Raw genomic sequence first — 26526 nt, forward strand, 5'->3', positions numbered from 1 at the left:
CTTCTGGTGCCCCGCTGACCATGCCCCACCACAACTTTGGTTATATATACTGTGAACAATTAATTAGCAATAGACATATTTTTATTTTTTTCATGCTGGTACTTTATATTATGTTTGGTCTCCTAAAAGTAAGATTAATTTAAAAGAGGGAAAAAAGGGAAGAGTGTGGGAATATTATAAATGCTATTTTAGAAGATAAATACATTTATTTACATAGGTTTGTTCATCAGACCTAAAGGAAAGCAAATTGGGGAGGAAAGCGGGACAAAGAGATTGTTTCTCAAAAGGGAACTGACCCTCTAAAAAAGGAGTAGTTAGGGTCTATGAGATGATAGTGATATTGTAAGCTCCTCCTTTACTAGCAGATTCACTACCCGGGACCACTAGAAAGCCCTGCCTCTTTTCTACCTCCTAGCATCTTTGGGTAATCATATGACATCACTATTGTGTGCAACTGTCAACATGGATTGGAATAAAACTAGGCTGCAGTAAGCAGATCTCCGTATCTGGTTGTCCTACTCCTAGGTAGATGATAAAATATAGTTTCTTTACACACTTTGGGGTGCAAACGGTTAACTGTTCCATCACGCATAAATACGGTTATCCTTTAAACAATTGAGCAACAAAAACATTTAATTAGTCACAGTTTTTAAATTAACTTTGGTTATTTTTATTTTGCTTTTTAGTGGATGCCATGGAAATAAAACCATTCAAAAGCCTATTATGCTTTTAGGATAATTAACAAAAACAGATAAAACAGTTGATTGGTTTTACTATTGTGCATCTCAGGTACTACAGAACAATATCCACCTGCGTCTCCCTGGAAATGGTAGAACAAATATCAGAAATGGAGAGACACATACATGGGTTTGTTATCATTACGTCCCAGAGCTTCTCAAGCAGTGAAAATATGTAATGTCTTTTGTAATTTACAAAACTGCTTATTTGCTTACCAACGTAGAACTGGCTGGTGAGCTCAAGCCGTGTGTGGCCGTGAGTAGGTGCTGCTCGAATCTGTGGGGGGAGACGATCAACCTGTAATCTGGCCTCCTTCACATTCCTCTCTGCCCTGACCCGGTGCCACTGGTCATCATTCAGTGGGGTTGTAGAAGTGACTATCAGCTCCACCGGTCCATTCCCCACATCAAAAGAAAAGGACACTTCAGTGTTTGCTAGATAAAAGAAAACAGGAATTAACTTCCTCAGCAACATCAAAAACAACATCACACATATTTACAGTATGCAGAGAAATAAAAGCAAGTATCAATTTTCAGGAGCAAAGATACAAACTGTATCAAGATAAAAAACTGTAAAGTTTATTAATGTAACTGAGAATCTAGAATAATTTTTAGGTGATGGATGCAAGAAACACCAATAATCTAAACATTTTAATCACTTTCGCCTACGGGTCGTTTTCATCTTAAAATAGTCTGAAACACAGACCACTTTAAGGACAGACACTGTTTTCCCCTGTCAGTTCTTTTCCCATTCATTCGCCAATAACTTTATCACTACTTATCACACCTAAATGATCTATATCTTGTATTTTTCACCACAAATGACAAAAACACACCTTTTTCCAATTCTATACCCCATAGTTTTAAAATACACAATTCTACTGTAGATAAAACCCACACATTTTATTTGCCCATTTGTTCCGGATGTCACAATATTTAAATTATGTTCCTTCTACATTGTTTGGAAATAAAGATTTGTTTTTGTGTTTGTACTCTATCAATAATTAATTAATAATTATTCCTTATTTGCTAGAAAAAAAACCCCAAGTAATAATGCATATAAAAAAAACAAACCTCAGACCCTAAGTTAATTATTTATATACAGTATATATTTCTTATGAATGAGATATACTATGAATGTCCATTAAGTATTTCTTACTGTTGCAGTATTTCAACTTCTGTAGTTACAGTACTGCACAAGCATAATTGATCTTTGCAGTTAACGCTGAACAACAGTTATTTAAAGGGGCACTATGACAAAAAATTGTAAAATTTAAAATATGTGCAAACATATACAAATAAGAAGTACATTTTTTCCAGAGCAAATTGAGCCATAAATTACTTTTCTTCTATGTTGCTGTCACTTACAGAAGGTAGTAGAAATCTGACAGAAGAGACAGAGAGTTTTTTGGCAGTTAGACACAGCAACTGCCATTCACTAAGTGCTTTTGAAAATAAACAACACCCTGAGAATCCCCTATGAGGAAATGGTCTAGTCAGGGCTGGATTTACAGCTGAGGAGCCTATAGGCACAGAAGTTCTGGCGCCCTAAACTCCGCCCCTCAGTACAACAACCCCACCACCACCTAATTCTTATGAAACAAAATGCTCATGCTATAAACAACAATAATATGGTAGGACATTAGACTAGGACTATAGTAGGATTCGATTTTGAGCTCTGAGGACAGTCAGTGACATGACTCTGTACTCTGTAAAGTGCTGCAGAAGATGTCAGTGCTATATAAATGTGTAATAATAATATGGTAGGACATTAGACCATGACTATGGTAGGATTAGATAGTGAGCTCCTCTGTGGACAGTCAGTGACATGACTATGTACTCTGTAATGTGCTGCAGAAGATGTCGGTGCTATATAAATACATAATAATAATATGGTAGGACATTACACTATGACCATGGTAGGATTAGAGTGTGAGCTCCTCTGAGGACTGTCAGTGACATGACTATGTACTCTGTAATGTGCTGCAGGAGATGTCAGTGCTATATAAATACATAATAATAATATGGTAGGACATTAGACCATGACTATGGTAGGATTAGATTGTGAATTCCTCTAAGGAAAGTTAGTGACATGAATATGTACTCTGTACAGTGCTGCAGAGGATGTCAGTGCTATATAAATACATAATAATAATATGGTAGGACATAAGATTATGAATATGGTGGGTATTATAGTGTGAACTTCTCTGGGGATGGTCAGTGACATAACTATGTACTCTGTAAAGTGCTGCAGAAGGTGTCAGTAATATATACATATATTATAATATGGTAGGACATCAGACTATGACTATGTTAGACTATGGTAGGGATTTCACTGTGTGCTACCATGCGGACATTCAGTGACATGACTATGTACTCTGTAAAGTGCTGCAGAAGATGTCAGTGCTATATTAATACATAATTATATGGCAGGACTTCTATGACTACTATGGTAGGGTTAGACTGTAAGTGTCTCTGAGGCCAGTCAGTAACATGTATTCTGTAAAGTACTTGATGCCTGCTTAGTTTGTATCTTGACATGTCCTCAATAAAGGCTATCTTCAACTGATGAGTGCGGACCTTCTCCTGTGTGTTGTACAATTGGTCTTGCTCACCAGGCCGGACACTGCAGTTGGAGTGGGCGAGTGGAGCGGTGTTCACCCTGTTCCTGCATATTCTGTAAAGTGCTGTAGAAGATTTTAATGCTTCATATATAATTCTTAATAAAAATGAGCTAGGACAGTAGACTAACTACGGTAGGAACTACATGGTGGGCACACGGGCATGGGTGACACATACAAAAGGTGGGCACGGAGGGGGGATGGCATGCAGGGAAGCAGAGGGGATGGGCACTTGAGGGACACTCAGGTGTGGGAACGTGCAGGACGCACATGGGGTGGGCATGCAGAGGACACACAGAGGGTGGACACGTGTTGAGCATGTGAGGAACGCACATGGGGTGGGCATGCAGAGGACGCACATGGGGTGGGCATGCAGAGAGGACGCACATGGGGTGGGCATGCAGAGGACGCACATGGGGTGGGCATGCAGAGGACGCACATGGGGTGGGCATGCAGAGAGGACGCACATGGGGTGGGCATGCAGAGGACGCACATGGGGTGGGCATGCAGAGAGGACGCACATGGGGTGGGCATGCAGAGGACGCACATGGGGTGGGCATGCAGAGAGGACGCACATGGGGTGGGCATGCAGAGGACGCACATGGGGTGGGCATGCAGAGAGGACGCACATGGGGTGGGCATGCAGAGAGGACGCACATGGGGTGGGCATGCAGAGGACGCACATGGGGTGGGCATGCAGAGGACGCACATGGGGTGGGCATGCAGAGGACACACATGTGGTGGGCATGCAGAGGACGCACATGGGGTGGGCATGCAGAGAGGACGCACATGGGGTGGGCATGCAGAGGACGCACATGGGGTGGGCATGCAGAGAGGACGCACATGGGGTGGGCATGCAGAGGACGCACATGGGGTGGGCATGCAGAGAGGACGCACATGGGGTGGGCATGCAGAGAGGACGCACATGGGGTGGGCATGCAGAGGACGCACATGGGGTGGGCATGCAGAGGACGCACATGGGGTGGGCATGCAGAGGACACACATGTGGTGGGCATGCAGAGGACGCACATGGGGTGGGCATGCAGAGGACGCACATGGGGTGGGCATGCAGAGGACGCACATGGGGTGGGCATGCAGAGGACGCACATGGGGTGGGCATGCAGAGGACGCACATGGGGTGGGCATGCAGAGGACGCACATGGGGTGGGCATGCAGAGAGGACGCACATGGGGTGGGCATGCAGAGGATGCACATGGGGTGGGCATGCAGAGGACGCACATGGGGTGGGCATGCAGAGGATGCACATGGGGTGGGCATGCAGAGGACGCACATGGGGTGGGCATGCAGAGGACGCACATGGGGTGGGAATGTAAGGGGCACAAAGATGGTGGGCAGTGGAGGACACACAGAGGGTAGGCACCAAGATTGACAGAGTGTTGGAGTATACTAGTAAAAGAGAGAGAGAGAGAGAGAGAGAGAGAAAGAAAGAAAAAGAGAGTAATGGCAAACGACAAGAGGCCATACATGATACATTACCTCCTCCCTCACTGTCATTGCTCTGGACTGGCAGCTGTCTGGCTGTCTCTGTGTGCACACTGCTGCTTCTGACTATGCTGCATCCTCTCCGTGTCTCTTTCAGGCTGGCAGGCTTCAGTTTCTGTTCACAGCGTGTGACAGGCTGCTCACTGTGCACAGCTGAGTGCTCGCCCGAGTTTCTGCTCTCCCCCTCCTGCTTGGGCTCCCTGTGCTCAGGATGTGAAGCAGTGATCCTCACTCCTCTGAAGGATCAAATTCCGCGCCACAGCCGTCCATGTGGGATGCACAGCTAAGCTGTCACAGTCAGCTTCGTGGAGGAATGGAGAAGGCGGTGCTCTAGTACGGCTCTGCCGCTTGATTCGTCCTCCATCTCCTCTTCTCCCGATTCTCCCCCTCCTTCAGGGCTCTGGGGCTGGGCGCACCAGTGCAGGCTAATTTCGCTGTGCAACTTGCTGCCAGTGATGCTATGCCCGCCCGCCTCGCCTTGGCTGCCCACGTTGTTTCTCAAACTCCCAGCTCTCCCGGCCGCCTATGCACGCAGCTGTTTGCAGCGCTGCGTGAAGGCATGGAAACGGCGGCCGGTGGGCGGGGAGAGCGGCGTAATGAACTATTGTCATTATTACACGCCCGCTGCCCGCCCCTCACACCTCACTGTAGATGCGGCCCCGCTGTATTATCATGTAAATAAGTACATGAGCGGCTGCTATTGCATATTCACTATTTTAAATTTAAAGGGGACATCAAAGAAATGCCGCCTTTGACCAATTAGGCGCCTGTAGGCACGTGCCTAGTGTGCCTTATGGTAAATCCGGCCCTGGGTCTAGTCCAAAACCTGTCGGTTCTGTCAGATTTCTACTACCTACTGTAAGTGACAGCAACATAGGATAAAAGTCATTTATGGCTAATTTTACTCTGGAAAAAAACTGACTTCTTATTTGTTTATGTTTGCACATATTTTAAATTTTAAAATGTTTCACCCTAGTGCTCCTTTAACTTGACTGTTTAATTATTCTTAGCAAGGTAGTTTCATGCATAGTTAGACTTTCTTCAGGGCACCATATATGTAGCTTGCATGATCACTGTGTTTTTTTTTGGATTTCCACAAAAACAGAAATACCAATACAATATTTGGTTTCTATCAAATTTAAATTATAATTATATGTGACATGAAAAACGTTATAGCTACTACAAGTCACTGTGAAATAGCTGCTGTTAATGTTAGTTATCTGTGCATTTCCTAATAACTATCGCACACTACAGCGTAGACTCATATTGGAATGAGAAACAGGCTCTAGATATAGTGTTTTCATATTTAAAGTGGAACTTACGCCTTTAAAAAAAATATTTTAGGATAGGCTACAACCCATCAGGTTTTTAAAAGTGCTTGTGATCTGCCCCTCCTAACCTAAAGACGTGTCAAGAAGTGAAACCTAAGAATAACATCAGGAAAAAATCCACTTTTTGCTGTTGCCACCAAAACAGATGCCACTATTGGTGAAGTTCGTTTTTGACTGGAGTTATATTTTATTACTTGTGGTCTAGCTCTGTTCTTCACAAAAAGTAAAATAAGTTAACAAGTTGCATGCATAATTGTTGAATTATTCTGCATGTATTTCAGTTGTGAATGAGGGATAATGAATAATGTAGTTAGCTATCAGAAGGGTTAATGAAAGCGTATATGCAACAAGGGTCGCTAATGGGTTTCATTTGGCAAAGTAGAGTGATGGGAGGTACTTTACTTGCCCATTGAGAGAAGATAGTACTAGATTATACATTGTTGACTGTTCCTTTGTACAGCATGGAAATGAAGATCAGGGGCATAACTAGAAATCTGTGGTCTCATCAGCTACACTTTGATTAAACTTCCCCCAACATTCACATCCACTTTCCTCCTCATCACATAGTGGTGATCCCAATGAAAAGGGGCCCACCAATCAGAGGTCATATAACAAGTTTGAGTTTGGGCAACATGAACCCCACACCCGCCCAATAACAGCATGGCCACCATAAATACTCTCACCCATAACATGTGTGGTGACATTAACATCTGCTCCGGAGGGGAGGTCTGTTTCAGAGGCAAGGTAAGAAGTTGGGGGGTCTGCAGCCTTGGGCTTCTCTGTGGCTGCTACCCCAAGACTTACACCTCTCCTAAATATAGTCTAAAGGGATTTTGTCTACTTCTAATACCAGTTATTACTGCATAGATATTACCTTCATCAGTGGTCAAATTAACATTATTTTTTTTAGATATGACAGTAATGAAATGTGACAGTGTTTTAATTACAAAATGTTCTTTAGGCCTACTGATTGCAATTCATTTATTTCAAGTAATAGTTGCCATCACAATGAGCTGCTTAGGAATGTTCCCAAAGGTCAATGTATTAAACTGAACAGATCTGATTTAATATTGAGTGGGGAAAGTATATGCATACCTTCGGGGCCGATTCATGAGAATGATTGAAGAGATGAGAGCCATAGATTGTAAGTAGTACCCTTGTTCCCTTCACTGCTGGTTAAATGATGGCATTAAAGTAAAAAATATTGTGGAGAACTATCAGTTGGTGTTACTCCTAGATCCTGTCTTGTTGAGAATTCTTCTGCCAAAATCCAAAGTTGGATTTAGTTGGGCTAAAACCACTAAAGTTAGACTAGTTAATAGTTAGCTATATTTATCTTATATAGTTATATATAGTTATCTTGGAACTGGAACAATACAGACAATTCCTTAGTCTTAAATAGAATTACTACTGTAGAAATTGCACTGCCTATAGGGCAATAAACACTGACAAGAAGGAAAATAATGTATGTGTAATGTATCAAGATGCTGATATGTTTTTGTTTACTTGACACACAGAAAATGTGTTGTATATGTTCTTGTAATGCATGTTGGTCTTGATTCACTAACCGGCGCTAAGCCGGTTAGTGAGCCTTAATACTTTGTGGGCGCAAACCAGGGCATTAGGTGGTTTGCGCCCACATCGCGCACAGCACCGTGCACTTCGCGCACAGCACGGTGCGGCAATAATAGTGCGCGGTGCGACGATAACCTTGCACCCGCTGCTCTGGAAACGTCGCACACTGTGCGCTGAAAATGTCGCATCAGGTGCCCTCCGAAGCAGCGCATTAATGCGCCATTTTGGGCGCACCGGATGCGCTGTTTTCGGCGCACTGTGTGCGACGTTTCCAGTGCAGCGGGTGCGACATTTTCGTCGCACCGCACACTATTATCGCCACGCCACACTGCGCGATGTAGCTTTGCGCGGCTATTAGTGTGCGCAAAGCTACTTTTCAGGCACTAAGTGGCTTTTCACTCCGGCACTAACACTTAATAAGGTTAGTAAATCAAGCCCGTTGTGTGTTATCTATCATTATTTGTGCTCAGCCACCTTATTTGCATTAATCATTTTTAAATTACTTATCTGTCTTGGTTTGAAATGCTGACTTTTTCTGTGAATGTCCTGGTACACTAAGTTGAAGTCTGTGAATGCACAGGAAATAGTCAGGGAGGGGCTGTCACGACTACCAGCCAGTCTTTTCCTTGTGTTGACACAAAGTTACTCCTGCAGAGGGAGGAGTGGGATGTGGTAGAAGGAGTCACTCGGTTGCTCTGTGCAGAGGAAGCAACTTCCATTCTATTGTCAGTTCTGTATTTTGTGCACAGATCTTTTGGTCATGTAAAAGACTTTTCCGAAAGTGAATTTCTTTGGGACAGCTGCATCAAATATGAAAACTGAACGGCACAATTTTCTATTCACCTTTGCTAATAATTAAGAATCTGACAGGGTAATCTAGAGCTTTAAAAGGTCCAGCTTCACCTATATTGACTTCATACATCTGATTTGTCTGCTGTTTTCTTGCTGGATGAGGATGCCTGAATGTAAGATTTTATTCAATAAATTTACTCTTATTTGAATAATGAGATTAGTATTACAGCATCTGTTTGAGGTAGATACTGGTTTCTGGCAATTGGCGTCTATCCAGGGTCTACATGACCAGACAAGGAACAGTGAATGCTAGATTGGTGCGCTCTGTAAAGCACTGCTGAATGTGCTGCACCGCTATCGTGTATAAGGAAAATTGATAATCGTATGGCTGCATACCTTATCAACCATGATCAAATGTAAATTAATAATTTAAATACAACTATGCTATGTGAATAAACAAACTATATAAATGTGTAATTCATTTTCTCTTCATGCCAAAAATTATTTTCCCTTCATTCTTTGTTGTGGCATACAATCATAATAAAACCGAAAAAAATCCTCAGCAACCATATCCAGAATTTCATTGGTTTCTGACTAATATAAAATAAGGCTTGTCACAGGTCTCTTCACTTTTTCTCCATTTCAGAGCCTTATCTCGAAAAGCCACGCTGGATACTAACTGAAAGAACACTGAGTTCAGAGCACACATCACTGTCAGGAAGATCTAAACGCATACAGATTCAATTACTTTATCTCCCGGCGCTTAGCAGAACAGCAAACCGTGTGTATCTGTGTGTGTGTGTCTGTGTGTGTGTGTGTGTGTGTGTGTGTGTCTGTGTGTGTGTGTATGTGGGTGTGTGTATCTGTGTGTGTGTATCTGTGTGTGTGTGTATGTATGTGGGTGTGTGTATCTCTGTGTGTGTATCTGTGTGTGTGTGTGTGTGTGTGTGTGTGTATGCGGGTGTGTGTATGTGGGTGTGTGTATGTGGGTGTGTTTGTGTATGTGTGTGTGTGTGTACCTGTGAGTGTGCTTGTGTGTGTATCTGTGAATGTGTGTGTATATCTGTGTGTGTGTGAGTGTGTATATATCTGTGCGTATCTGTGATTGTCTGTGTGTATCTATCTGTGTGTGTGTGTGTGTGTGTGTGGGTGTGTGTGTGTGTGTGTGTGGTGTGTGTGTGTGTGGGTGGTGTGTGTGTGGGTGGGTGGTGTGTGTGTGTGTGTGTGTGTGGTGTGTGTGTGTGTGTGTGTGGTGTGGGTGGTGTGTGTGGGTGGTGTGTGTGTGTGTGTGTGTGTGTGTGTGTGTGTGTGTGGGTGTGTGTGTGGGTGGTGTGTGTGTGGGTGTGTGAGTGCACATACTTATATTTTAATAATGTCAGCATTTATTGAAGATTATTGTTACCAAGTTCATCAACCACTTTTTTGATTCTAGTTTTATATTTCTATTAGGCCTTGTTGTCATTGCGTTCCGTTCGCGTGGCCATTAGCGTTGGACGGTTTTTGACGTGTCTTTTTTTTCTGATTCGCGGCACTTGGGTGGGCGATTCATTTTTGTGCTAAGCGGTTTTCTAAGTGTTTTTCCTGTGCGGTTTTGTAATTCACTCCCTGACGCAAGTCAGCAGAAAGTGAACCCTTTGACCCGGGAAAGAATAAATACAATGTATTTATTCTTAAAAACGTAAAAGCAATCGCTGCACAAAGCGATTTTGTAACAAAACCATTATTTTTGTGCCCAGGTAGCCGTACTTGCTTTATGCTTGCAGTCATTTAGAAGGCTGGCATGATAGCACTTTAGCAGTTAATTGCAAAATATCCTATTGTCACCAAATTTGCTATGTATGTTAGGCAAAATAGTGGAAATAAGTACAGTTATTTAAAAAGACTTTGTAGTTTTTGAGAAAATCGATTTTAAAAGATTCACAGTAAAAAACATTTTTTAAATTCTGTAAAATGACATTTTGTTGTGGTACACTTTAACCAGTTAATGGCAAACTGACTTATTAAAATGTCCTGTTTGACGCTGTTAACAGCAACAGGACGTTTTAATAAGTCATCTGCTCGCGCTGCCACTCCGCACGTGTGCGTGCCGCTCCCGCTGCTATTTACCGTCGGGTCACCGCGATCTGGGATTGGGGAAGAGAACCGAGCGGTCCTCTACCCAATCGCAATGCGTGGAATGAATGGACGTGACCACGAACACCGGCCACGTCCATTCATAAAACAGGAAAAAGTTACAGCATAGTTAAAAGTAAAAAAAAGTGATCACTTCCTATTACGGGAGAGTGTTCACCAGGCACATACATGCACACACATATCACAATATTAATAAAATTTGTAACTTACACCCCCCAGCACCCCCTCCCCCCCAAAAAAAAACACTTGTAAAAAAAAATCACTTTAAAAAAATACATAAATAGTTGCCTTAGGGTCTCAGGTTTTTTAAATCTATATTTTATGAGGGAAAATTACTTTAACTTTATGACATAGGGGCTTGTAATTATAGACCGGATGAAAAAAACAAACAAAAAAAACCCAAAACAGCAAAATAACACCTATATTTCAAAATAATATATTGTCGCCATACATTGTGATAGGGCCATAATTTAAATGGTTTAATAATCGGGACAACTGGGCAAATAAAATGTGTTGGTTTTATCCACAGGAGAATGTTTAATTTTAAAACTATAAAAAACTATAATGGCCAGAAACTGGTCAGAAACTGAGAAATAATTATCTTTTTCCATTATTTTCTTATTTTTCCCGTTAAAACACATATAGAATAAAAAAAATCTTAGCAAAATGTACTACCCACAAAAAGTCAAAATAGTGGCGAAAAAAACGGGATATAGATCATTTTGTTGTGATAAGTAGTAATAAAGTTATTAGGGAATAAAAGCACTGACAGGTGAAAATTGCTCTGGTCCGTTAGGGTAAAAACCACTTGGAGGTGAACTGGTTAACCACTTCCCGACCGCCCCCAGCTGATGGGCGGCGGCAAAGACTGGGCCTAAACGACTGCAATTATGCCCATCGGCAGAGGCGGCGGCATGCGTGGTTATGCGGCGATCGCTAGTAACCCGCCGGCCGTTCGGAAGGGCCGGCGGCCTGGGCCGAACCTCCGATTTTAGGTTCGCGAACCGGGTTCGCGAACTTTCGCGAAAGGTTCGGTTCGCGTTAAAGTTCGCGAACCGCAATAGACTTCAATGGGGATGCGAACTTTGAAAAAAAAATAAAATTATGCTGGCCACAAAAGTGATGGAAAAGATGTTTCAAGGGGTCTAACACCTGGAGGGGGGCATGGCGGAGTGGGATACACGCCAAAAGTCCCCGGGAAAAATCTGGATTTGACGCAAAGCAGCGTTTTAAGGGCAGAAATCATATTGAATGCTAAATGACAGGCCTAAAGTGCTTTAAAACATCTTGCATGTGTATACATCAATCAGGTAGTGTAATAAAGGTACTGCTTCACACTGACACACCAAACTGTTCACTGAACAGAACAGGTATACAGTGGCGGGTTCACTGAACAGAACAGGTATGCAGTGGCGGGTTCACAGTACAGGTATGCAGTGGCGGGTTCACAGAACAGGTATGCAGTGGTGGGTTCACAGAACAGGTATGCAGTGGTGGGTGCACAGAACAGGTATGCAGTGGTGGGTTCACAGAACAGGTATGCAGTGGTGGGTTCACAGAACAGGTATGCAGTGGTGGGTTCATAGAACAGGTATGCAGTGGTGGGTTCACAGTACAGGTATGCAGTGGTGGGTTCACAGAACAGGTATGCAGTGGTGGGTTCACAGAACAGGTATGCAGTGGTGGGTTCACAGTACAGGTATGCAGTGGTGGGTTCACAGAACAGGTATGCAGTGGTGGGTTCACAGAACAGGTATGCAGTGGTGGGTTCACAGTACAGGTATGCAGTGGTGGGTTCACAGAACAGGTATGCGGCCAGGGACAAGCTAAGCCTAACTAATCTTTCCCTATGAGAGAGAGTGTGCAGCAGCTCGCCCTACTCTCACTAATGCAGGCACACGAGTGACCGTAATGGTCGCCGCTGCCTGCCTTTTAGTAGGGGGGGAGTGGCTCCAGGGGCTAGTGTAGCCTAATTGGCTACACTGGGCCTGCTGACTGTGATGTAGAGGGTCAAAGTTGACCCTCATGGTGCATTATGGGGCGAACCGAACTTCCGCAAAAGTTCGCCTGCGGGACGCGAACGCGAATCACGGAAGTTCGCATGGAACCGTTCGCAGGCGAACTGTTTGGCCCAACTCTACCGGCGGGTTACTAGCACCCGGATCGCCGCACGTACAGTGTATAATAGGCTTTGTAATGCAAAGCCATATTATACTGGCTGCCTCCTGCCCTGGTGGTCCCAGTGCCCGAGGGACCACCAGGGCAGGCTGCAGCCACCCTAGTCTGCACCCAAGCACACTGATTCCCCCCCCCCCTGCCCCCTGATTGCCCACAGCATCCCTCACAGCTCCCCCTGCCCACCCCCCAGACCACTGTTAGCACCCAATCACCCCCCTAATCACCCATCAATCACTCCCTGTCACTTTCTGTCAACGCTATTTTTTTAACCCTAAACTGCTCCCTCCTGATCACCCCCCCACCCCTCAGATTCTCCCCAAACCCCCCCCCCAGACCCCCCCCCCCCCCTGTGTACTGTATGCATCTATCCCCCCTGATCACCTGCCAATCACCTGTCAATCACCTGTCAATCACCCATCAATCACCCCCTGTCACTTCCACCCATCAATCAGCCCCTAACCTGCCCCTTGCGGGCAATCTGATTACCCACCCACACCAATAGATCGCCCGCAGATCCGACGTCAGATCACCTCCCAAGTGCAGTGTTTACATCTGTTCTCTACCCTAAACACCCACTAGTTACCCATCAATCACCCCCTATCACCACCTATCACTGTTACCCTTCAGATCAGACCCTAATCTGCCCCTTGCGGGCACCCAATCACCCACCCACACGCTCAGATTGCCCTCAGACCCCCCCCCCCCTTATCAATTCGCCAGTGCAATATTTACATCTGTTCTTCCCTGTAATAACCCACTGATCACCTGTCAATCACCTGTCAATCACCCATCAATCACCCCCTGTCACTGCCACCCATCAATCACCCCCTAACCTGCCCCTTGTGGGCAATCTGATCATCCACCCACACCAATAGATCGCCCGCAGATCCGATGTCAGATCACCTCCCAAGTGCAGTGTTTACATCTGTTCTCTACCCTAAACACCCATTAATTACCCATCAATCACCCATCAATCACAGCCCCTATCACCACCTGTCACTGTTACCCATCAGATCAGACCATAATCTGCCCCTTGCGGGCACCCAATCACCCGCCTACATGCTCAGATTGCCCTCAGATCCCCCCTTATCAATTCCCCAGTGCATTATTTACAAGTGTTCTTCCCTGTAATAACCCACTAATCACCTGTCAATCACCCCCTGTCACTGCCACCCATCAATTACCCCCTGTCACTGCCACCCATCAATCAGCCCCTAACCTGCCCCTTGCGGGCAATCTGATCACCGCCCCATACCAATAGATCGCCCGTAGATCCGACGTCAGATCACCTTCCAAGTGCAGTGTTTACATCTGTTCTCTACCCTAAACACCCACTAATTACCCATCAATCACCCCCTATCACAACCTGTCACTGTTACCCATCAGATTAGACCCTAATCTGCCCCTTGCGGGCACCCAATCACCCACCCACACGCTCAGATTGCCCTCAGACCCCCCCTCCCTTATCAATTCGCCAGTGCATTATTTACATCTGTTCTTCCCTGTAATAACCCACTGATCACCTGTCAATCACCTGTCAATCACCTATCAATCACCCATCAATCACCCCCTGTCACTGCCACCCATCAATCACCCCCTGTCACTGCCACCCATCAATCACCCCCTAACCTGCCCCTTGCGGGCAATCTGATCACCCACCCACACCATCAGATTGCCCCAGACCTACCCTCAGATCACCTCCAAAGTGCATTGTTTACATCTGTTCTGCCATCTAATCACCCACTGATCACCCATCAATCACCCATCAATCAGCCCCTGTCACTGCTACACATCAGATTAGACCCCTATCTGCCCCTAGGGCACCCAATCACCTGCCCACACCCTCAGAACGCCCTCAGACCCCAGCCCTGATCACCTCACCAGTGCATTGCTTGCATCTATTTCCCCCCTCTAATCACACCTTGAGACACCCATCAATCACCTCCTGTCACCACCTGTCACCCCCTAGCACACCTACCCATCAGATCAGGCCCTAATGTGCCCCGTGTGGGCTCTTAATCACTTGGCCAAACCTTCAGACCCCCCTCAGACCCCCTTCCGATCACCTCCCCAGTGCATTGATTGCATCTATTTTCCCCTCTAACCACCCCCTGAGACACCCATCAATCACCTCCTGTCACCCCCCTAGCACTCCTATCCATCAGATCAGGCCCAATACAACCAGTCATCTAAGAGGCCACCCTGCTTATGACTGGTTCCACAAAATTTGCCCCCTCATAGACCACCTGTCATCAAAATTTGCAGATGCTTATACCCCTGAACAGTCATTTTGAGAAATTTGGTTTCCAGACTACTCACAGTTTTGGGCCCGTAAAATGCCAGGGCAGTATAGGAACCCCACAAGTCACCCCATTTTAGAAAAAAGACACCCCAAGGTATTCTGTTAGGTGTATGACGAGTTCGTAGAAGATTTTATTCTTTGTCAACAGTTAGCGGAAATTGATTTTTATTGTTTTTTTTCCCAAAGTGTAATTTTTCACTAACTTGTGACAAAAAATAAAATCTTCTATGAACTCACCATACACCTAACAGAATACCTTGGGGTGTCTTCTTTCTAAAATGGGGTCACTTGTGGGGTTCCTATACTGCCCTGGCATTTTAGGGGCCCTAAACCGTGAGGAGTAGTCTAGAAAACAAATGCCTCAAAATGACCTGTGAATAGGACGTTGGGCCCCTTAGCGCACCTAGGCTGCAAAAAAGTGTCACACATGTGGTATCGCCGTACTCAGGAGAAGTAGTATAATGTGTTTTGTGGTGTATTTTTACACATACCCATGCTGGGTGGGAGAAATCTCTCTGTAAATGGACAATTGTGTGTAAAAAAAATCAAAAAAGTGTCATTTCCAGAGAGATTTCTCCCACCCAGCATGGTTATATGTAAAAATACACCACAAAACACATTATACTACTTCTCCTGAGTACGGCGATACCACATGTGTGACACTTTTTTGCACCCTAAGTGCGCTAAGGGGCCCAAAGTCCAATGGGTACCTTTAGGATATCACAGGTCATTTTGCGACATTTGGTTTCAAGACTACTCCTCACGGTTTAGGGCCCCTAAAATGCCAGGGCAGTATAGGAACCCCACAAATTACCCCATTTTAGAAAGAAGACACCCAAAGGTATTCCGTTAGGAGTATGGTGAGTTCATAGAAGATTTTATTTTTTGTCACAAGTTAGCGGAAAATGACACTTTGTGAAAAAAACAATAAAAATCAATTTCGGCTAACTTGTTACAAAAAAAAATCTTCTATGAACTCACCATACTCCTAACGGAATACCTTGGGGTGTCTTCTTTCTAAAATGGGGTCATTTGTGGGGTTCCTATACTGCCCTGGCATTTTAGGGGCCCTAAACCGTGAGTAGTCTTGAAACCAAATGTCGCAAAATGACCTGTGCAATCCTAAAGGTACTCATTGGCCTTTGGGCCCCTTAGCGCAGTTAGGGTGCAAAAAAGTGCCACACATGTGGTATCGCCGTACTCAGGAGAAGTAGTGTAATGTGTTTTGGGGTGTATTTTTACACATACCCATGCTGAGTGGGAGAAATATCTCTGTAAATAGACAATTGTGTGTAAAAAAAATTAAAAATTGTCATTTACGGAGATATTTCTCCCACCCAGCATGGGTATGTGTAAAAATACACCCCAAAACACATTATACTACTTCTCCTGAGTACGACAATACCACATGTGTGACACTTTTTTGCAGCCTAACTGCGCTAAGGGGCCCAAAGTCCAATGTGCATCTTTAGGCTTTACAGGGGTGCTTACAATTAGGCACCCCCCAAAATGCCAGGACAGTGAACACACCCCACAAATGACCCCATTTTGGAAAGTAGACACTTCAAGGTATTCAGAGAGGAGCATAGTGAGTCCGTGGCAGATTTCATTTTTTTTGTTGCAAATTAGAAGAAATGGAAACTTTTTTGTTGTTGTCACAAAGTGTCATTTTCCGCTAACTTGTGACAAAAAAATAAAATCTTCTATGAACTCATCATGCCTCTCACTGAATACTTTGGGATGTCTTCTTTCCAAAATGGGGTCATTTGGGGGGTATTTATACTATCCTGGAATTTTAGCACCTCATGAAACATGACAGGTGGTTAGAAAAGGCAGAGATGCTTTAAAATGGGAAAATTCACTTTTTGCACCACAGTTTGTAAACGCTATAACTTTTACCCAATCCAATAAATATACACTGAATGTTTTTTTTTAAATCAAAGACATGTAGCAGAATAACTTTCGCGCTCAAATGTATAGGAAATTTTACTTTATTTGAAAAATGTCAGCACAGAAAGTTAAAAAAGTCATTTTTTTTGACAAAATTCATGTCTTTTTTGATGAATATAATAAAAAGTAAAACTCGCAGCAGAAATCAAATAGCACCAAAAGAAAGCTGTATTAGTGACAAGAAAAGGAGGTAAAATTCATTTAGGTGGTAGGTTGTATGACCGAGCAATAAACCGTGAACGCTGCAGTGGTCTGAATGGAAAAAAAGGCTCTGGTCCTTAAGGGGCGAAAAGACTGTGGTCCTCAAGTGGTTAATGTATACTGAGTTCCGAAAACACATTTACACAATTTACGAAAACAGACTTAGTGGGGTCCCGCCTCTCAAACCTCATTAACCCCATGTAGGCTTGTCTAGCCAGAATTTGGGGCCTGAACTGTGTGGAGCTCCACCCCCTTCAACTATACCAGCCCACAAGGTCCATGATGTGGATGGAGGAGGGTTCTGGAAGTGAGGGGCAGCAAAGCCTCCCTCTGTAGCCCAGGGGCACTTTCCCACCTCTGGGGCCCAAGGGGAGATGCTATTATAGAGAGATCCCATTGGTTAGTATAAGAACCAAAGGGAAACCCTGGCAGCAAACTCAAATATGCTTTTGCTGGGCTTCCCGTTTTGCGGTTGATAATAGTAGAACAGAGGTGCCAAAACAGGATAGTATATACTAAAAACTGTTTAAAGTGAACCTCCAGACTAAAAATCGACTCCGCAGCACTGAAAAGGCCTGGTGTTTCTTCAACAGTTTCACAGCATCAGAACTTTGTTTCTCTTATGCAAGCCTTATTTTTAGCTGCAAAGAAGAAAACTGCCCGGGCTTTTTTCCCCTGATGCTGTGCAAAGCATGATGGGATTTCTGATGTTGTTGTTCTCGTTCTGCTGTTTTGGTGCAATTTTTTTTTTGACATTTTGAATTTGACATTTGAAGCCTAACGTGTGCAGCTGGGGGGGGGGGGGGGGGGGGGGGGTATTCAGGACACAGGACAGTTGGAACTGTATCTCCTGCTCCTTGTCACCTCCTTTCAACCAAAAAGATGGCTGCCCCCATGACAAAGATGGCAGCCCCCATGAATCACAAACATTTACCTGTTCTTTTAAAACAGGGTGGGTAAAATATATTACCTATCTATTCTAATTAACATAACTAATGTAACTTAATGACAGTATGTTTGTTTAGGCTGAAGTTCCCCTTTAAAAGGGGAGGTAGTGGTAGACTTACCTCCCCATTGATCGCTCAATTTTGTCAGATTCAGGTAAAAAAAAAGACTTTATTATGTACTCCACAATGCAATGCTTTTCACGGGTATGACCTGCTTCATCAGGCAGAATAAGGAGTAACTGAAATGAGATCAGAATGGACCAAGCACCTCCAAGCTTATTTCAGGTACTCCTTATTCTGCCTGATGAAGTTGGTCATATATGCACTGTGTAGTATATTATAAAGTCTTTTTTTTTACCTGACTGACAAAACAATAAGGAGGTAAGTCCACCTGTTTTTAGTATAAATTATCCTGTATTGGCACCTCTGTTCTACTATTATCTGCAAACTTTGTCCACCCTTGAAGAAGAGGCGTGGTCCTCCTCCCCAATCTACAGAGAGTGATTTCTTATCTTGAGTGGGGTAAGGTTCAAGCTCCCTACCTGCCTAATCAGTGGTTGCCTTAGTGGTAATACTAATTTGTATTATCCTCTATAATAAAACCTAACTTTTCCTGCGTCATCCTTCCTGTCCCTGGCTGTGTGTCCGTGGGTTTTTTGTACTGCGCGTGTGCGCAGTACAGACAGCCGTTGGGACAGGAGGACGGGCCAGGGAGCTGGACAGAAGGGTGCGCGCGCAGCGGGAGCACGCTCACACTGACTGGCGGCGGAGGCGGCATGAAGAGACCTAGAGCCCGTTTTTAAATGGGTTTAGGTCAACTAGTATCATATGAAGTACTCCTTTATATAATCCTGACATACTACACTACCAAGGACACTCCATTTTTCCTTTTTGTCCTTCCACAAGTCCCTTTGTGCTGTGGCATAATGTCACGATGAGTGTTGGGGGTTAGTGGTGCGGCAGAGGATGCCTGCAGATGTCAGGTTTGCTGTGGATGGCGGAGGGGGGGGGGAGGGGGGATTCTCTGGGTGCTGGCAGGGAGATGCTGTGAGTCTTCCTCCAATAAGGTAACAGTCACTGTATCCTCCTGCAATATGTCTGTGATCACGGCATTTTTTTGTAACATGGTAGGAGTTGCTGTATCTCTCTGTAGCAAAACAATGGTTTTCCTGCAACATGTCAGCATTCACTGCTTTTCTCTGTTATCAATATCATTTCCTGCAACACTATCACAGTCACTATAACAATGTTACTCCCAAGTCCACATTGCATTAGCATACCTTTTAGTAAAAAGCTATTATCTATCATATGTTAAAACATCTTTTCACCTCCCTGCACAGATTACTGTTTATCAAGTCATTAAAATGTGGAAAAAATAAGCAATGAAAAACAGTAAGTGGGGGCAACTTTATATAGTATTATTAATTGATTATAATTAGAGCCTTGAGGAAATACAGGTGATAGGAACTGGGTGAGACAATTAACCTTTTCTCCTGAGTTTTCTCCTAGGAGATAATTTTTAATCTTCTATTTAAAATAACTTTTCAGCACTTTTCAACAAAAAAGTACCAAAAAGTAAATTAAAAAGTACTATCAAAATTATTTTCAATATGTTCTTGCTTTCTGGTGTCTTAAAAAGCATTTTATGGATAAGTTTAAAAATATCACGTAGGAGAAATCTCAGGAGAAAAAGTGTATTGCATATGGGCCAATATATAAATGAAGAGTGAGGGAGCACACATATACAGATACACAACTGCTTGGAGATATGAATTGCTATGCTAGCTAATTACCACCTAGACCCCTTTTCTCAGCAAGCCAATTGATAATATGTACTTTAAGATCTAAGATCATAATTGTGCTGTCTCCATTGTTTTGTCTTTTTGCCATCAGCGAATGACGTATATTCAATAATCCATAAGGGCCAATTTCTACAAATGAATGCAGCTAAGGTATTGCCTCAATTTTTTCTTGAACTGTATAAAAACCCAGCATCAATTATCACTCATCACAGTGGCGAAGCTTCCGCTCTTCTGACCATAACACAAAACCTAACCTAACGTACTGAGGCATGCCAGCTGAAAAACGGTATGCTTGATTTGTATGCCTATTAATTTGACATAATATTGATAAAGTGCTGTTACCATTAACCTGCATGCTCAGATCTCTAGCTACAAGGTCTGCTTGTTGATGATGAGTACCTTTTTGTATTTAGTGGCTTATGTACAAATGATCACCACTTCTGAAGGATGCCACCTTTTTGCAAGATTATGCAATCAGGAGATTCCCAGTAATTTCACTGTATTTTTTCATGAACTATCAGCTTGATCACCACTTTACAGACAACAAATTGATGTTTGCCAAGTTTCCTTTCAGAGGTGGAGAAAGCCAGTAGCTTTACTGGAGCAGAGCATGAAATAGAATGTTTTTCAAAGACTCGTTGTAAGGAATCGCGGAAGAGCCGCCGCCATGTCTCAGCGGCAGGCTGCTCGTTCCCCGCACAGTGCGAGAGAGCACGGGGAGGCAGCCGCCTCCACTCACTCTGAGGCGGCTGTCCCAGTGCAGGGCATGGTGGACGCGGCGGTTAGCGCACATGGCCCCCTTGCAGAGGCACCGCAGAGCGGTGCTGGTGTGGCTGGGACACGTAGTCCCTCGGGCAGAATGACGCGGGCGCGAGCACGGAGGCGGAGACTTTATGACAGTCAGAAGTGAGTCAGCTGACCAGGCTAGTCAGCTGACTCTGGCTCCACTCCTCATTGGTCCAACACTTAGGGAGGTGCTGGAGACATGTAGGGGTATATATCTATCGGCTGTTCAGTTGCTGGTTGTCTGGCGTTGGACACATACGTGGGAGCACTCAGACCTGTAGTCAGATCCTTAAGTGTGCCGGGACCAGCTGGAGCTGTAATCCTACACTTAGCTAGTTTCTGTTGATAGCTTAAAGTACTAGTTTGATTGTGATTATCTGTTATGACCTCTTGCCTGCTTGACTATCCTCCTGAACTCTGATCTGGTACCTCGATATTTCTGATACTCTGTTGCCGAACCCCGGGTCGTCCTTAGACTCTGTTTCTGCCTCCTGATCTTGTACCTCGATATTTCTGATACCCTGTTGCCGAACCCTGCCTGTCCCTTAGACTCCGCCTCTGCCTACTGTATCTGTACCTTATCTGTCCGTGTGTTACAACATGGCTTGTCCGACCTCGAAAACCGACCTTACTGTTGGAGGCGGTTCCCCGTCCTGTCAGTGACACGTCCTCCAGAGTGTCACTCTCAGACTAAACCTTCCTACTCTCTCTACCTGACTCCTCCCGCCTTGGAGAGTGCAGGTCTTCGGAAGGAATCCATGCAGTACTCCTTACTGCTCTGAGGCCTAGTCCTCTAAAATGTTACTGTTACACCAAACACTACTAAGGTGTACAGAGGTTAGCTGGTATATCGGATTATCGGTGATACTGCAGATCACTTATAATCTGGTATATATCTGTATTCCCAGTGATACTGCAGATCACTGGTAATCAGATCCTCTCTGTGCTCCACCGTTCGTTACAGAACGAAAGACCCTAAACAATATGGACGTACACTCCGACCGTCTGGGGGCAATGGCCTCTTCAATGGACGATATCAATCGAGTGCTGGGTGGACACCAGACACTGATTGATTCATTGTTCGGGTCGTTACAGACCCTCCGGACGGCTATTGATGAGGTACGATCTCCTCCTAGTGCTGATATACGTATGCCAATACCTGAGAGATTTTCCGGCCACCGATCTGACTTCCGCAATTTTAGGAGTAGAGAGTTGTCGTATTTCGAGTTGAGACCCCAATCCTCAGGCACAATGTCCCAAAGGGTCACGTTTATCAAGACATTACTGTCAGGCAATTCCCAGACCTGGGCATACAGCCTACCTGAGGGTGACTTAGCTTTGACATCTGTCGATGAATTTTTCAAAGCAATGGCGGTAATCTACGACGACCCAGATATTGCCTCAACCTCAGAGCAGAAGCTCAAGTTATTACGCCAAGGCAAGGGTCCAGTCGAGGATTACGCCTCTGAATTTAGGAGGTGGTCAGTGACAACCAGGTGGGATAACTTCGCCCTGTTAGACCGCTTCCTATCTGGGTTGTCGGACGAGGTCGCTAGTCTCATGTTGAGTCAGCCGGAGCCCACGACACTTGATGGAGCCATCTCTGCGGCCATCAGGATTGATCGCAGATTACGCTACCAGCGACAAACCCGGGGTAAAGACCAGGTTAAACTAGTCTCCTATGCAGCTCCCCCTGAGACGCCACCTTCGCCTGTTTTACCCTCACCTGAACCTATGCAGATAGGTCGGTCAAAACTGTCTCAGGTAGAGCGGAGACGCAGAATGACAGAGCAGTTGTGTCTATATTGCGCGGAGCAAGGTCATAGAGTACGAAATTGCCCCAACAAGTCAGGAGGTGGTCCCAAGGACCCGGGAAACGGGCTTGCCTAGGAGTAGTGGGGGGTGACACCCTAGGCACACAATTCTCACCCCTTAAAGAGAAAAAGTTGCTTCTCCCTTGTACGATTACATGGGAGAACAATTCTGTAGCCACTGAAGCTTTTGTGGATTCAGGCTCAGCGGCTAATTTCATGAGCATTGAATTTGCTAAAAAATTGGGTATTCCTCTCACCCCAGTGAAGCCTCCTATCCAAGTCACGGCAGTGGACGATTCTCCCCTACAACGGAATCGTTCCCTGTCACAGACTCCAGAGATGAAGGTCACTATTGGGGTATTGCATGGGGAACAATTGCAGTTCTTTGTATTACACATGTCCACCTCCACTATTATCCTAGGCATGCCGTGGTTGCAAATCCATTTACCACAGATAGACTGGGCCACGGGGCAGTTAACAGCATGGTCACCTCATTGTTTCCAGCAGTGTTTAGGGAGACTGACGATAGGTCAAACCAGGGTACAGGTGGAAGGAGTACCTGAACAGTACTCGGATTATGCTGATGTGTTCTGTCCTAAAGCTGCGGATAAATTACCCCCGCATCGCCCTTTCGACTGCCCCATTGACCTCCGTTCTGGTTGTATGCCCCCTCGAGGCCATCTGTATAATCTATCTGGACCTGAAAAACTAGCCATGCAGGAGTATATTCGTGAAAACTTGGCCAAGGGCTTCATTCGCCCGTCCCGGTCGCCGGCCGGGGCTGGTTTCTTTTTTGTTAAGAAAAAAGACAGGGGCTTGCGGCCATGTATCGATTACCGGAGTTTAAATAAAATCACAGTGAAGAATCGATACCCGTTGCCGTTAATAGATGATTTATTCACACAGGTCACTGATGCAAGGATTTTCTCGAAACTAGATTTACGGGGGGCATACAATCTGGTGCGTATAAGAAAGGGCGATGAATGGAAAACGGCCTTCAATACAACTGACGGGCATTACGAGTACCTGGTGATGCCCTTCGGGTTATGTAATGCCCCGGCCGTTTTCCAGGAACTCAATAATGAGGTCTTTAGGGAAGTGTTAGGGAAGTTCGTTTTAGTCTACCTAGACGACATTCTTATCTTTTCTAACAACCTCTCTGAACACAGAACCCATGTCAGAATTGTACTGGACAAACTGAGGCAGAAATTGTTGTACGCTAAACTTGAGAAGTGTATTTTCGAGGTTATGTCTGTCGCCTTTTTGGGATATATAATCTCCACCTCGGGCCTGTCTATGGATCCTGCCAAGGTCTCTGCGGTCCTGGAATGGCCACAGCCGGTGGGGTTAAAGTCTTTACAACGGTTCTTGGGGTTTGCAAACTATTACAGAAGGTTCATAAAGGGGTACTCCACAGTAGTTACACCCCTCACCAGTCTTACAAAGAAAGGGGCAGACACCACTCACTGGCCTCCCGAGGCCCTACAGGCATTCTCTACTTTAAAGGAGCTGTTCTGTTCAGCACCCATACTAAGACACGTGGACACTTCTTTTCCTTTTATAGTTGAGGTAGACGCCTCAGAGGTCAGGGTGGGGGCTGTGCTGTCTCAACGTTCAGGCCTACAGGGTAGATTACACCCGTGTGCCTATTTTTCTCGGAGGTTCTCTCCTGCAGAGAGAAACTATGATATAGGCAACAGGGAGCTCCTAGCTATTAAATTAGCCTTCGAAGAGTGACGTCATTGGCTAGAAGGAGCAGAGCACACGATCACGGTTTATACCGACCACAAGAATTTGGAATACATCGAGGGGGCTAAGAGATTAAGCCCTCGGCAGGCTCGATGGTCCCTGTTTTTCTCGAGGTTCACATTCTTGATCACGTACACTCCAGGTAGTAAGAATACCAAGGCGGATGCACTCTCTAGGTGTTTCGAGCTGGAGACAGCACAGCCCTCTGTCCCCGAGACCATTATCCCACGGAAATTGGTGTTAGCCGTTACCGATACTTGGGAGGACTGGAAGGAAACTTTGAGTCCTTTCCAGCAGGATATCCCGGAAGGGAAACCAGATGGGGTTTTGTTTATCCCGTTACCATTCCGTCTCCAGATCCTGGAAATGGTCCATTCACACAAGAATGCTGGACACCCTGGGGCGTCTAGAACGCAAGATCTCGTGGCCAGGTGTGCGTGGTGGCCCTCTCTAGCAGCAGACCGCAAGGAGTTTGTTAGGGAATTTGCGGTGTGCACAAAAAGCAAACCCTCCCAGCTGGCACCTGTAGGTACGCTGCAGCCTTTGCCCACCCCGAGTGAACCATGGACCCACTTGTCCATGGATTTTGTGGGCGAGCTTCCTAGGTCTGAGGGCATGTCGGTCATTTGGGTGGTAGTCGACCGCTTCAGTAAAATGGCCCATTTTGTGCCCCTGAAGGGACTCCCCTCGGCTCAGGAACTGTCCGATTTATTCATCACCCATATCTTCCATGGCATTCCGGAAGTCATAGTATCCGATCGGGGAGTCCAGTTTGTCTCAAAATTTTGGAAGGCATTCTGTCACCAAATGGGCATGAGACTGTCATTTTCGTCGGGTTACCACCCACAGACCAATGGTCAGACTGAAAGGGTCAACCAATCGTTAGAGCAATTTTTAAGATGTTACGTTGCCGAAGCACAGAATGAGTGGGTTAAATTCTTACCTTACGCAGAATTTGCGCACAATAACTTAAAGAGTTCCTCCTCGGGATTCTGTCCATTTCAGATAGTAACCGGGAAACTACCTAAATTCTCTCCGTTGCCGATTGCGTCCACTCCGTTTCCAGCCCTGGAGGCCTGGCAAAGGTCATTCAAGGACATGTGGTGGGTCATAAAGGATAACCTGGTGAAAGCATTTCAGAGTCAGAAGGGTCAAGCGGACAAGAGACGCTCTTTAGAGTGGAGATTTCAACCAGGAGACTTGGTCTGGGTGTCCACCCGTCACTTGACCTTGAGACAGCCCTCAGCCAAGTTGGGGCCCAGGTTCGTGGGTCCGTTCCGGGTAGCAAGGAAGATCAACAATGTCACGTATACCCTTGATCTTCCTGCTAGCATGCGTGGTGTAAGGTCCTTCCATGTGTCCCTACTTAAACCTGCGGTTCATGTGGGCCCCACTCCTCCTCCCCCTGTAATGATAGACGATTGACCTGAATATGAAGTCGAGAAGGTTTTAGACTCTCGTATAGTACAAAACTCAGTACAATATCTGGTGCATTGGAAAGGGTATGGCATTGAAGAGAGGCAATGGGTACCTGGGAGTCGCATGCATGCGGAAGAATCAAGGGAGGAATTTCATGCCTTACATCCGGAAAACCCTGGAAGGAGCTGTCCGGAGTCCACTCCTCGGGGGGGGGGGGGGGGGTACTGTAAGGAATCGCGGAAGAGCCGCCGCCATGTCTCAGAGGCAGGCGGCTCGTTCCGTGCACAGTGAGAGAGAGCACGGGGAGGCAGCCGCCTTCACTCACTCTGAGGCGGCTGTCCCCGTGCAGGGCATGGTGGAGCGCGGAATAACCACCACGTTGGACGCGGCGGTTACGCACATGGCCCCCTTGCAGAGGCACCGCAGAGCGGTGCTGGTGTGGCTGGGACACGTAGTCCCTCGGGCAGAATGATGCGGGCGAGCGCACGGAGGCGGGGACTTTATGACAGTCAGAAGTGAGTCAGCTGACTCTGGCTCCACTCCTCATTGGTCCAACACTTAGGGAGGTGCTGGAGACATGTAGGGGTATATATCTATCGGCTGTTCAGTTGCTGGTTGTCTGGCGTTGCGAACACATACGTGGGAGCACTCAGACCTGTAGTCAGATCCTTAAGTGTGCCGGGACC

General features: G+C 45.4%; 1 protein-coding gene across 10 annotated transcripts in view; it reads right to left on the reverse strand.

Annotated features, from left to right (window-relative positions):
• The window catches only part of CNTNAP2 (contactin associated protein 2), a 2604396-nt gene that overhangs the window by 179091 nt on the left and 2398779 nt on the right, over positions 1-26526 (reverse strand). For all 10 annotated transcript variants that reach the window (XM_068236339.1, XM_068236338.1, XM_068236337.1 and 7 more), the window contains one exon: positions 954-1172. In XM_068236339.1, the coding sequence (XP_068092440.1) occupies positions 954-1172 (219 nt within the window). The remainder of the gene's footprint in view (positions 1-953; positions 1173-26526) is intronic.

Source organism: Hyperolius riggenbachi, chromosome 5 (genome assembly GCF_040937935.1).
Source record: "Hyperolius riggenbachi isolate aHypRig1 chromosome 5, aHypRig1.pri, whole genome shotgun sequence".
Classification (NCBI taxonomy): Eukaryota; Metazoa; Chordata; class Amphibia; order Anura; family Hyperoliidae; genus Hyperolius; species Hyperolius riggenbachi.